Here is a 14474-nt window from a genome sequence, read left to right as displayed (position 1 = left end):
CAGGACTTTATGCTGTTTACGTCACCATACTCTTACAATGTTGAGAATGTGCCTGAGAATATCCAAATGGAATTGATTGAACTGCAGTCAAATTCTATTCTGAAGGCAAAATACAATGAAGGTGGTGTGCCAGGCTTGTATGCTTACCTGCCACCCTTGTATGTGCAGATCCATAAGTTGGCATCGAGAGTACTGTCTATGTTCGGAAGCACTTGACTTTATGAGCAATTGTTTTCGTTAATGAAAGCTACCAAAACCCCACATCGCTCAAGACTTACTGTCGAGCACCTTTCATCCCTCATAAAAGTTGCAGCTGCACAAGATTTCAAGCCTGATATTGACAAGCTGGTTACTAACAAGAGATGCCAAGTGTCGGGACAAAATAAATAGATCTCACACTGTAAGACTCCTATATAAGCAATGAATATAATATAATATAATAATATAAGGACCTAGCTAAGAGAACTAAGACTCTAATTGTACGCTGTTGTACAGAGATTGTATGGAAATAAATTTGCTTTTCTTTAAACTTTAAGTGTTACATTTTTTTTAAAGTTTTCAGTATTGGAAAGAAAGCTACAGTAACTTTGTATAATAGTATTTGTTACAGTGCGGCCCGCTGACGCACGTATGGCAGTCGAACCGGCCCACCAATGGTAGTGAGTTTGACATGCCTGTTATAGAGTGTCTTGGAGTGATGCAGGCAGTTTGATATCAAAATGTGTCTCAGGAATCATTTAATTGTTTTTCAAGAACCATAGAATTTATCATCTTCATCAGTGTTCTCTGCATTAGGCACCTAAGACAAAAATAAATTATAATCCAGTATTATTTGTCAGCACAAATTAAAGATTTGACCATAATATTAACTGTTTGTCTTCTAATGCATGTTATTCCATCTCTTTCTAGACTCACTACTTCTGAGTTAATAAAACAAAATACTTGATGGCATACGAAGAAAGAAATTCAGATGTAGTAAATAGTAAGTGGGTTTTTTTTTAATATTTGGTTATAATGCACCTTTAAACTCCCATCCTTGGGTAATTTTTCAAGTCTGGGTCTGCCCAGTGTCTTCTTTATAGAAATGAGGCTAGAACTCTGTGTTGTGTCTCTGCATCCCTGAGCCTGATGATGACACCTCTGCTAGCCCTTCCCTGTCTTCTGTGACTGTCTCTGCACAGAGGACAAAGTATCCCTGGCCACTGCTTAGTTTTCCACTCTCTAGCATTCTGTAGAACTATTGTCTACTTACACCCTGGTCATCTCTTGCCACTTTCGTTAACTCCCTAAGCCACTGCCCAGTAGCCTCTTACCAGCCATAATCTCTTGAACACTGACTCATTTTATTGACTCTCAAAGTTATTTTGTCTTGGTAAATTTAACTTGAGCTATGGACTTGTTGAATTGTTGAGGAAACTAAACACAAAAACCATAAACAATGTCTGTTTCCTTCACTACTAACTATGGTTTATAGGGTCATTTATTGTCATGTGTACAGAGTATAGTGAAATTATTGCTTGTTTGTGCTAGTCAACCATTGTTCTAAAAAACATGGGTTTCTCCAAACAAAGAAAAAAATGACAATATTTTCCAACTCTGCTGCTACAAAATTATATAAACATTGAAAATCTATTACCATTTATGAAGCAGTGATTAACTTTTTTTTTTAATTTTATTCATGCTATGAAAAAAAGTGCAGCTTGGATGGCCATTTGGTTTCTAGGTGAATTGATTTCTTCATAGAAACAGTACTAAAAATTAGCATGAGTCTCTTAATATATTTTATGAAGAAGAGAAAGACAACCTAGTATTTGAAACATCACATGCACCGAAGGCTACTTTTATTTCATTAAATCGCCAACATATATGGCGAAGACTATTTTTATTTACCATATATACTCACGTATAAGTCGGGTCTTGAAACACGAAAAATGGATCATAAAATCAGACCCTGACTTATACGCCTGTTCAAAAATGCGACGCTTAAATATTGCTTCCTCTAATCTTGCTTTAGTTTCTCAGACGCATCAAATTTTGTTGCAGCAGTGCAGTTACCAGTTTCTTTTGCCATTTCAATGACTTTTAATTCAAAACCAGCTTCATATTTTCTTCTGATCGAACGGTCCATCGTAGATAAGGGATGCTCTTACAAATAAGGGTGTGGTCATATAGGCACAATACATTTGGGGGGGGTGGGGGGGAGGCAGTGTGCTCCATGGTTACTCTCTCAGTTGGGCGTTGGCATATCATAATCTCTTGGACCAATAGTTTTCCACATTTGACTTGTACGACTGAAATTATAAAATACCGGAAATTATACGGTAAAATCAAGCCCTGACTTATCCGCGGGAGAACTTAAACGCGAGTATATATGGTAGCTCTGCTGCACAGTTTCTGTGCCATTGTGACTATAACTTTAATAGATAAATACTTTATTAATCCTCTCAGAGAAATTCAGATGTCCAGTATCTGAAACGTGTCAGTAAAAATTGTTAAAAATATTATAAAAGCAAGGAGAACAAACATAACTAAATAGTAAAATGTACAAATGGGTTGATTGTCACAGTGTTGGAAGGTAGAGTGGTGACCAGGTCATGAATCATTTGTATTGTGAACAGCGTTATAAAATCTCACAGCAGTAGGAATAAATAGTCTTCTATCTAATGTGTTCTGTTCTACAGTGAAATGAGAGAAGATTAACTTTTTTTAATTGAAAATTTCAATTTTTGTGTTTATTTGACAGTTTATTTAAATTGTTTATTAATGTTATTAGAAATGAATGGTACAGTTTAATATTCTGTCTTTTTAAAATTATTTTGTAATTACAGTTGCTTCATGCAAAGTAGTGATAATCATCCAAAACTTTAAGCACTTGATTTAAAAATGTTAAACCATTAAATGAAAATGTAATTGTAAATACAAAAATATAATGTAAACAATTAGCTGGCCGAACCAGTGACATTTTCCGAAGGGAATCCATCCACTCCCTGGGTGCCCCTGCTGCAATATCAGATTTCTGTGGAAGCCCTCAACTTTAACAATAAGAGAGTTAAGATGGTAGTGAGTAAATGGGGAAATAAAATATCAAAATTTATAGTAAATAGTGAAGGAGAATAAAAAGTGTATAGGAGTTACTGATGAAAGTTTCTTGATTACAAATCCTACATATCTGTATATACCTGTCTTTAGTTGATTTCCAGTTATAGTTAAAACCGAATTCACGCTACTGAAATTATTTTAACTGTTAGCCATTAATTCATGTCACCTGATATGGCAACACAATGGATACATCCCAGTAGTGTTGATTAATAAAAGTTAAAAAAAATGCCCATTAATCTTCATCCTAATGCTCTTAAATGTATACATTTTGTTCTCTTGAAATACTAAGTAGTTGCGACTCAGTATTTTATAATTTGTGCTTCAAAACAGCTCAAATTATGGCATATGTTTGTTTATAGTAACTGGAGAAATGCATAACATAAAGATGAGATTGTACTTTGATTTTTCCATAACTTTATTTTTACTATATACACACTTGTTAAAGAATTTTCTGTAGATGTTTTTATAAATGTGTGTGTACTATATAAGTAAAAGGTAAAACATATAATTGATCTGTGGTGGGCTGGCACCCTGCCTGGGATTTGTTCCTGTCTTGCGCCCTATGCTAGCTGGGATTGGCTTCAGCAGACCCCCGTGACCCTGTGTTAGGATATAGTGGGTTGGGAAATGACTGACTGACATATAATCGATCATATTTTAATAAATATCTCTGTAAACTATTGCCCAACCACTGTCTCACCACTTTACAGCATGATGTTATAAATCCAACAAAAAAAAAAAGTAAATTCTTTCACTTCAGCAGGCTCTAGGTGTTACACGAGTGCACCTCCATAAAGTACGACTCCAAGTTGCACTCCCAGAGTTGGCACCTTGACTGAGATATGAAACCGCATGCACCTTGACCCTGGTGAGGTCTGTAGTGGTTATAGAGTCTGGCTAGGATATCTAATGAGCTTATTTTCCGTAAAATGAAGCGTCTGAGACAGGTTCAGAAATGTCAAAGGTATTTTTTGATTTTAATAAATGGTTAACTTTGCTGGAAAGTTTAAATGGTCTCTCTGAAGGCTGTTGCTCATGGTTGCAGAAAAATATTCAACAGCAATCTGTTTTTAGATTTTTTATTTTGAATTGTTGCAGTTGAAACTAGAATTTCTTTTTTCAGAATTGTTGTACTTGCAGCATAATCAAGGAATGAAGACTGTCTTAAAAGTAATGGTACATTGCAGTTGAAAATGTCTGGACTGTTAACCGTAACAATGCTTCCATAGTGGGAATATCCTTTTTGTTTTTGTTTTTTTTTTTTTTTTTTTTTGTCTATGTTTTTAGGTACCCAGGATCACTTAGAATTGGCTCCTCGTCAAGATGAAGAAGAAGGTACTTCTGCACCTGTAATGAATGAGCCTACTGAGAGTGACTCTCACTTAAGTAAAGATGGTTCCAATGATCCTTTCACAGGTACATGTTTAAATTAATTGGCTTGTTAACAGAATGAATGAGACATGGTGTACTTTGTACTGTAATGACTACAAATTGGAGAAGTGTGTCCTTCTGTTTTCAGTTTGTTTAAAAAAAAAAAAAAAAACTGTACAGTGTGTTTCTGGAAAAATTATACCTGATTACGCTAAAATGCCATGGTCACTTGCAATTATGATGAGGGGTGCCTGGATTGGTTAACATTACTGTCTCAAAGCTCCAGTGACACATGATTCATGTCCAGTCCTCTTTGTAAACGTTACAGGTCTGTTCTGATTTCCTCTGGGTATGCTGCTTTCTTTGCCCCACATCCCAAAACTGTATGCTATGGTGTCCCTAACTTGACTGTTATATATTATTGTGTTTGCTGGTTTGAAGGACTATGTCTTGCACTTAGTGATCCTGTATGTGAAATGACATTCAAAAATTAATGTTTTCAGTTGTCGTTCTTGCTTATTTTAGGTGGAGGAGAGGCAGAAAATACTTCACAAGAAGATCAAGAACACACTGAAGATGATGAGGATGAAGAAGAGGATTCTGACAGTATGGATGAAACTGGACATTATGCTTTGACTGATGAAGCAGGAGACAGTGATGGTGGAGGTGGTGATCATAGACGGCAGAGGAAACGCAGACGGGATAGAAGTAGGGGTCACAGTACTTCTAGCTCTGGAGATGATGATAATGAAGTGGAAGATGGTGATGCTGAAGATGATGATCAGGCACTAGAAGAATGGCTGAGGTCAGAGGTTAAGGAAATGGGGACTCCTGACTGGAAAGCAGTTGATGCACTTAGGGCTAGAGAAATTGGAAAAGGTGTGCCACACTTTCCACGCCGGGCCTGTGGAGCCAGAGGTCTAGTCCAGCGATTTCAAATGCAGGGCACCCTTGAAAGTCACACGGGATGTGTGAATACACTTCATTTTAATCAGTCAGGAACAAGATTAGCTTCTGGCAGTGATGATTTGAAAGTAATCATTTGGGACTGGGCAAGAAAAAAAGCAGAACTGGAATTTGATAGTGGACATAAAAGTAACGTCTTTCAGGTAATTTAGACTAACCATTGACGACTATTATCAAAGACCACCTATGCGATGTCTCTGTTGAATAGACGTGGGGGAGTGGGGGTATTACTTGAAATCTTGCATTAGGATGATTTATAGAAAACTGCAATTTGTTTTTTTTTTTTTATTATTTGTATTTTAAAACTACTTGTTTTCTTCTAGTAATAGAGGAGCACATCAGGTTTGGCTAATTTACACTACACTACTGCTCTCAAAAGGTTTTGACAGCATATTTGTACTGCTAAACGTGACCTTTGGTATCAGAATTAGGAAAGCATGCGTTCAGTGTTTATTTATAATCCCATTATTTCACCACTGTTTGCCAGCCCTAGCTTTCATAGGTTCATAGAGTCATAAAATATAAAAACTATTCCAGGTTTTAGAACTAATAGGTGCATTTACCCTTTTTTCTGTTTAATTTAATCTGGTGTTCTTGTGTGTATCATTTGAATTGCTAACTGTCTGTGGAATAGAATAACGAAAATTATTTAGTTATTATGATTCAGTTTACCTTGCCTGCCAATGCCATGCGTTGCTAAGTGTAAGGAAACGTAAGAGTATATTAGTAATTATTTTGAACACATATTCTTATTACAATCAAGAAAAAGATTGTATACAGCATTACCAGATTCTTATAACAGAGCTGTGTTGTTTTGCAAGTGTTCAATTATAAAATGTTGCCATTAAAGTTAAAGTTTTGTGGGTACCAGTAAAGTGTAGCTACAGTTGTACTGGTCAGGACATAGTCATAGGCATGATGTGTCGAATGAAAATTTATAAAGAAGGAAGCTGTATGTTTCATTTGGACTTCCATTGTCAGAACAACAACATTTATTTACAGTATATAGCACATTTTCATACAAATGATGTAGCTCAAAGTGCTTTACAGGATGAAGAAGGGGGTGGGGGGGGAATAGACAAAATATATAAGAAATAAAATTAGGCAATACTAATTGGCATAGAATAAAAGTAAGGTCCGATGGCCAGGGAGGACAGGGGATTACTCGAGATGGCTGGAGAAAAAAAATAAAACCTGCAGGGGCCCCAAGACCACCCATTTATTCTAACTAACATAAATGACCTCAATCAGCCCTCATGGTATTCAAGATTCACATGGAAGAACTTGATGATGACGGTCCTGTTGACTTCATATGGACATCTGGCCTTTAATCCATCGATGTAGGGACTTCATGGTGCTTTGATCAGGTGGTGGTGGTGGTGCAGATCACCACAGAAAAATGGAAAAAGAACAGCAGAGAAAGTAGGAGTTAGTACAGATTTCGGAGCCACCATGAATGATAATGATAATTAAATGCATATCCAGAATATCAGGATTAAACTAAAATGAAGCTATGAGAAAGCCATGTTAAAATGAGTTTTTAGCAGTTTTTTTAAAGTGCTCCACCGTATTAGCCTGGCAAATTTCTATTGGTAAACTATTCTAGATTTTAGGTGCATAACAGCAGAAGGCTCCCTCACCACTTCTTTTATGAAGTACTCCTTTTCATATAACTGTGTTCTTTTGCTGGTGTTATCTAATGTGTCTGTTGCTCACCTTAGATGATCAGGCATTGATTCTCGGTCCACCATTGTCTGTGTGGTGTATCTACCTTCTGCCCCTGATGTGTGTTTTAGATATAATAACTCAAAACTGGACTTGTATAGTATATTTATGATAATGTGATTTGCTATTGAGTAGTAGTCTTATTCCAGATATGGTCAGGATAGACACTGGCTCTTAGTCACTGCACAGTGGAAAATGTGGAATCAGAACATGGGAGGGTTTATGTTTTAACTCTTGAATTCAAATTTGAGTATAATTTTACTTATAAGACCTTGTGTACTCGAGCAACTGTTGTAAATGGCTTGACACAGGCTAACTTTTAATTAATGAACATGTTTCACCTAGTACCTGCATTAGCTACTGTAGGTTAGACACAAATTACTGGTTACCTATTGAGCTACCATAAAAAGCCATGTAGTATTTACACCCGTACAAACATAATGTATAATAATAAACTCATAAAAAGACAGCTGAAGTTTTTCTTAACTACTCCTGAAGGAGTAATTCATGTAACATGGAACACTGCTTTAATAAAAGAAAATGCATTGTTGTTAATGGAGAAGATGAAAGAAAAGGTTAATATTTCTTGAGAAAATTAACTTGGGGAGCTTGTGTGTCCCAATGCTACTTTGCAACAAGACTAGCCAGTGTTATTTACCCCTTGAGTGTGGGTATTAATACGTACTGTTTGTGTAAAGGGGGCCAGATTCTTTTATCATTCACATATCAAAAGGAGGATTTATATGATCATAGTTCAGAACTATAGGAAGAATCCTTCAGCAGAATTTTGATGCATAGTGAGGCAAAAAAAGAAACAATCTGAAGTACCTGTGAATAACTGTAATGCTTCTGGCTAAAAGTGCTTGAAAGAGAACTTAATGAACACGTTGGTTTCCCAGGGTCATTGAGAACAACACATGTCTTGAAATATTGAACTTGAGGCTGTTCTTGGGTGTAGGAACAGTTAAGCTGGGGGAAAAAAAAAGAATGCTTTGAATTAAGAAGGCCATATTCTCCACTTTTTCAATTTGGTGTCCATCTGCTAAGGTACTGGGAGAGAGAATGTTATAGGGAAGTTTAACAAAACAAATGTTTAATCAGATTATAAGTGTAATCCTTCTGTCCTAAAAAGGCTAGTGTCGGGTTTCTAAACATCTTTTGTATAATATGAAACTTAATTGTGTGTGTGTGTGTGTGTGTGTGTGTGTACACTGCATTCAAACCCCCCTCTCTTTCTGAACACTTTTTATTGTGTTGTAGATTTCATTTTAAATTAATATATTTGGCATTTTTACTACCAGTCTACACTCAATAACCCATAATGATAAGGTTGAAAATGTTTTTAGAAAGTTTGGTAAACGTATTAAATATAAACAATTAATCTTTCATTCAGATATATTTAGAAGTATTCAGACATGTTACTGTGGCGCTTAATATTGTGCTCTGGTCCATCCTATTTGCTTTAATTCTCCTAGAGATGTGTCCAGAAGTTGATTAGAGTCCACCTGTGGCAAATTGAACGGATTGGACAACATTTGAATAGGCGCATTTGTCCTTGGTCTCACAATTCAAACTGCCAGTCAGGAGAAAAACCAAGCCGTGAAGTCCAAGGAACTCTCTGTAGACCTCCACAAATAAATTATGGGGAGGCATAGGTCACCATTTTTAAGATATGGGTGTTACCAAGAACACAGTGGCCTCAGTAATTGCAAGATGGGAGAAGTTTGGAACTACCAGGACTTTTCTTAGAAGCCAAATTTGAGTAATTGGGCAAGAAGGGTCTTGGTCAGGTAGGTCACCAAGAACCCAGTGGTCATTCTAACAGAGCTTCATAGCCCTCTCTTAAGATGGGGAAAACCTGCCAGAAGTACAACCATCTTGGCAGGACTCCATTAATTGGGCATTTATGGTAGAGTGACTACACGGAAGCTACTCTTGAGTAAAAGACATAGGACGACCTGCCCAGACTTTGCTCTGGTCTGTTGCAACAAGAACTGAATTATTTGGGCAGAACTTCAAGCACTATGTCTGGTGAAGACCAGGCACTGCTCATCACCTGCCCAGTATCAACCCTGCAGTGTATCATTGTGGTGGCAGTATCGTGCTATGGAGGCAGAGAGACTGGTCAGAACTGAGGAAAGAATAGATGCAGCCAAATGTAGTGAGGACCTTCATGAATGCCTGCAGCAGAGTACAAGCAACCACAGACGGTGGTGACTTCACCTTTCCTCATGTTAATGACCAGAAGCAGACAGCCAAGTCAATGCTGGAGTGGCTTTGGGACAAGTCTGAAATTGTCCTTGACTTGCTAAGCCAAAGCCCAGGCTTAAACCCCAATAGAACATCTGTGGAAAAACCTGAAAGTTGTGGTGTAGAGGTGATTCCTATCCAATCCAATGGAGCTTGAGAGGATCTGCCAGGAAGAATGAGATAAACTGATCAAATCTGGGTGTGCTACCAGAGGGGCTTCTATTCAATCCTGAATTAGGCTTCTGAATAGTTTTACTTATGAGACTTCTCAGTTTTTTAATAAATTGGCAAACATTTTTGAAAACATGCATTCACTTTGTCAAAACGTGTTAATGAATTTAAGCTGATGGGCAAAAAAAGCAAAATAAATTCATTTAAAATTATACAAGGAGATGTAGTATATGTGAAAATATTGTGAATTTCCCCTTGGGATTAATAAAGTATCTATCTAGTATGCAGAAAGTGAAGGGCTCTGAATCTTTTCTGAATCTACTGTATACAACGTAGAAAATGTATAGACCTAATATAAAAATTGGAACTGGAAATGAAAGCGGTTGGCAGTGTTTGGAATAATCCTTTGAAACAGTGGCTTGTCAGTCACACCATGCATGTTTGAAGACCTTAAGTGGAATTAATGCTAGGGTCAAAATTTGGTGTTTGCAGTTGTACTTCTTCATAAAACCTAGAAAGTACATTTTAATAATAACTGGTTGTCTGTAATTTCTTCATCAGTAAAACATTTTTGATTACTGGAGTATTTATTGCAAAAATCCTTTTCAAAAATACCGTAATACGTAACATATTGTACTAAAGTTGACAAACAGGAATTCTTACCAAATGCAGAGGTAATCTAGGGAAAAATGTATGTTTTTATTTTTAATTGTATTATGACAAGACAACTGATGAAATTAGTGTATCAAAAAGGTATTTAATGTTTGCACTTAGTAATGTTATCACTGTATTTATAAATCGTAAGCATTTCAATGCAAGTATCCATATTTGACAGAGTAATGTGTTTTGTTTTGTTTTTTTTTTTGTTTTTTTTAAATTATAAAATTTAAAAACATTCATTGCTCTTGGTAATTTAAAAAGAACTGTGTTTCATCTAAACAAGATGGACCAAAGAAACCACAAACAAGCAAAGTAGACATTTAAAACCACTCCAATACAATCATTGTTGCCTTTCATATAATAAAGTTTATATCCAAAATATGCAGTGTTTTATTTTAATGCTCTTTTTTGTGTTAACCCTGTGTTTGTGAAAACTCTGCTTCCACATTGACTGACAGACTTAAAGCCATTTCTTAGCCGCCTTCTCTCTCTTTACCGACAGGCCAAGTTCCTGCCCCACAGTGGTGACTCAACTCTTGCAATGTGTGCCCGTGATGGTCAAATTCGTGTGGCTGAACTCTCTGCCACGCAGCGATGCAAATCTACTAAGAGAGTTGCTCAGCACAAGGGAGCTGCACATAAGGTGCGTCTTTATAAGCTTTGTGTAGTAATGCCTGTACCCCAGGTAGGGGCACCACTAGAGTGGTGCTCCTGCTTAATATCAGGTCTTTTGAATTTGAATTTCTGATTTTATTTCAGTACATTTAATTAAGTATTTAGAATTTAACACACATCCACTGATGACCAGTGATGGTTAATATAACCTTTGAGAAACTGCAAAAATAACTTTTTAAAATAAATAGCACCACAAAATCTAGTCTGAATATCTAAATTCTTTTTCAAATTAAATAAAACCTTTGGTCAGTTTTGAAGTTGATGCAATAGATACAAAATACAAATCCAAAAAAATCAAATCATTTTAATTATAAAAGTAGCACAAACATAAATAAAATGATGCATTACATAACCATTGGGAGTCACAATTAGGTGATTTTTTGTTATTTGTCGTCACCTTACAGCTGGCCCTGGAACCAGATTCTCCTTGCTCTTTTCTGTCAGCGGGTGAAGATGCTGTTGTGTTTGGCATTGATCTACGACTAGATCGCCCTGCAACGTAAGCTGAATTTTCTATTCCAGAAATAAATGTTGTAATGAATGCTTCATGCATATTTTGTATAAATGGTGTAAATGGCCTGTAGAATTGGCAGTATTATGGAAGCTTAGTCCCCAAATCTCACTGCACTGTGTAGTTTTTCTTGATAACCGATGGAACTTCTGATTCCTCCCCAAAACCCTTTTTTTTTTTTTTTTTAATAATGAGCTGTTTTGACTTTTAATTCACTTTGTTCTCTAGTGCTTACAAGAAATGCACAAAGCAATTTACTTAAAAAAATATATATTCAAGAGAAAAAAAACAACTTGAGCAAACATTCAGAATTTCAGTGGCTTATTCACTTTGTAGTTTTGACTCTCCAGGTTTTGTCACTGTTGTGTTTTTCGGGTTAATCAGCCTTGCTGTCGAGTATCAATCTACGTTAAACGCAGTGTTTTTTCCAGTAATATTTAAAAGCTTTCATCAAATTTGCACGGTATCAGAGTTAACATTTATGATTCTCTTGGAAATGTGGCTCAAAGCAACATAAACATTAACAAATATTTCAACTGCAGAATTAATCCCCAGTCTAAAGACTGAGGCTCAAGATCCTCCATTGCTTGTTCTTTTAGGAGTACCTTCTTAGATGTGGCCAACAAAGTTCAGTGTTTAAGGCATATATTGTGCTATCTGTTATAATGGTTCTGTCTCTGTAATTTATTAAAGTGTTTACATAATCCTGTATGTTTAGCTCATCAACATAAATTTAGCAATTTATGAAATATTGTGACATATTATTTTGGCCAGTAGAAGGAATAGTGCAATCGCCTGAATATTTGCCTCTGGAAATTTATTTTGTGGATGCATGTGCAAAACAAATATGTGTGCAGGCAAACCGAGTGCAACAGACATGCGCAGGCTACAAAATCCTTAATGGTAACCTGATTTAAGGATTTACATGGCCACATAATTGGGTAATTTCTGTAGAAATATACCTCTGTTAACAAGATTGGAATAAGGATTTACATGGCATTTTAGAAACCAGGTTTCTGTGAATAATGTGGTCATTGAGGAGCATGTACACGTGCCTGTTGATGCTTGCAGGCCTGCATGCTGGCAGGAGTACCAATGGATGTGACATGATACTTTTGTAATTTTAGTGCAGCAGGCAAGACTGACGTTGGTTCTTCATGGAAGCAGAATTAAAATGTCAGTCACGCGCGGCCCTTTACGTACTGTATTTGGTTTCATACTGTACATTTTAAATATGGTGAGAAGATTTTTCTGAGAACCAATATGGTGTGGGATGGTAAGAGGGGTATGCTGGTTTGGCTGCTTCATAGATGTTTTTACTTTTTGGACATAATTTCAATTTTATCATGCCCATTTCAAAAGACACATCATTCACCCCTATTAGCACTATTCAAAATTCCATAGAACCGGGTGGCATTGCACAGCCACTCTAATAATGTGGGCAGTGTCATTGATGTGCTGTAGACAACATACTAGGCAGTTCATACCAGAAATAACAAAAAAAAGAAGCACACCACCTCTTAGTATGCTCATCACCACCCACAAACTGTAAAACTGCACATTAAAACCAGACAGGAAAATTGACATCTGATATGCTGTAATTTATTTAAAAATTCTTAATGTTCTTGACTTCTTGGTCTTTGATTGAAGCCTGTATTTTTCACTTGATGATGCTAATATCTTATCCACTTACCTGTTTAAAGTTTGTTCTTCAGGCTACACGACTTTGTAATTTCCCAGATTTCCATAATAATTTTCATAGTCCTGCCAGTATCCTGAAAAACGTGATTCTTTTCATTCATGTGGCATGTACTGTAAGAGTTTGATGTCTCCGTCAGCCCTAGGATATACTTGGCACATAACACACCTGTCATGATCTCAATAGTGTCTTCACCAATTTTTTTCTTTCAATATAAAATAATATTTAATTTGCTTTTTTTAAATTGGTTTTTATAGGTCGGTATTACACATCTTGTATTGGGAATTAATAATGCTTTGGCCAGAATTTAGTATTTTGTACTTCATTACATGAAACTGAATTTGAACTGAACTCTGACTGAGTGTACTCCTGGTAGAGAACAAAATTAAATACACAGGGTTCCAGGGTTGGTTTCTACCATCACATGTTTGATACTGCCAAAAGACATGTTGGCTCTTTGTGATCCTGAATTGGATTCAGTAGGTTCACAAAATAGATACTTTGAGGAAGAACAGGGGCAGAGCAAAACAATTCAAAATTGAAATATGTATCTGTGCTTGTGAGCAGCAGTTTATTGTAGATCTTTACATGTAGTTTGGGTTTTTTTTAAATTTTTTTTTACTTTCCCTTTACTTCGTATACGAGAAAGTATTGTGTTTTTATTTATATATATATATATATATATATATATATATATATATATATATATATATATATATATATATATATATATATATATATATATATATATATATATATATATATATATATATATATATATAAAATAATACACACACAATAACTTGAGTATGCTTTCACTTGGGTCAACCAAATTTTGCATACAAATATTAGGTAAAAAAATACAGATTTCTGTCAACTTTTGGGCTGTTTCCGCTAACCGGAAGTGGTACTTTACATTTTGTTCATGCAGCTGCAGAGTCCAATTTTTTTCAACTTTACTTTTATAATAATTGTTCAATATATTATTAATTTGATTTGATTTGTGGTTGATGGTTCTTTAATATACGTAATATAAAAATGTCTTGCATTTACTCCTCAAATATGGGGATGGATATCTGAATATATGAGAAAGTCGAGGGGAGACCACTCCCGATTTTAAACGTGCATTATAACAAGCTGCTAATCTTAATAATTTCCTGTGCTTTAAGCATATGCTAGAGATAATGTTTGTTTTTGGCAGACAGATAGGTCAGGGGGTGTTGAACTGTTTTTCGTTTTATTTTTGGTTTTTTTTCCACTCATTTAGTGAATAAGCTTTCTTTTAAATAGCAATGCTTGGTGTGACAGAACTGAAGACGGTCTCTGTAGTTAATAGTGATCTATGTG

General features: G+C 35.8%; 1 protein-coding gene across 2 annotated transcripts in view; it reads left to right on the top strand.

Moving 5' to 3' along the window:
• dcaf8 (DDB1 and CUL4 associated factor 8) overlaps positions 1 to 14474 on the top strand; it is a 44424-nt gene that overhangs the window by 7574 nt on the left and 22376 nt on the right. For both annotated transcript variants that reach the window (XM_028822234.2, XM_028822233.2), the window contains 5 exons: positions 910 to 982; positions 4387 to 4515; positions 4996 to 5579; positions 10745 to 10885; positions 11322 to 11416. In XM_028822234.2, coding sequence (XP_028678067.1) covers positions 946 to 982; positions 4387 to 4515; positions 4996 to 5579; positions 10745 to 10885; positions 11322 to 11416 — 986 coding nt within the window. In that variant the 5' untranslated portion in view covers positions 910 to 945. The remainder of the gene's footprint in view (positions 1 to 909; positions 983 to 4386; positions 4516 to 4995; positions 5580 to 10744; positions 10886 to 11321; positions 11417 to 14474) is intronic.

Source organism: Erpetoichthys calabaricus, chromosome 16 (assembly GCF_900747795.2).
Source record: "Erpetoichthys calabaricus chromosome 16, fErpCal1.3, whole genome shotgun sequence".
In the NCBI taxonomy this organism is placed as follows: Eukaryota; Metazoa; Chordata; class Cladistia; order Polypteriformes; family Polypteridae; genus Erpetoichthys; species Erpetoichthys calabaricus.
The sequence above is the reverse complement of the archived record's forward strand: the minus strand, read 5'-3'. Positions and strand labels throughout refer to the sequence as shown.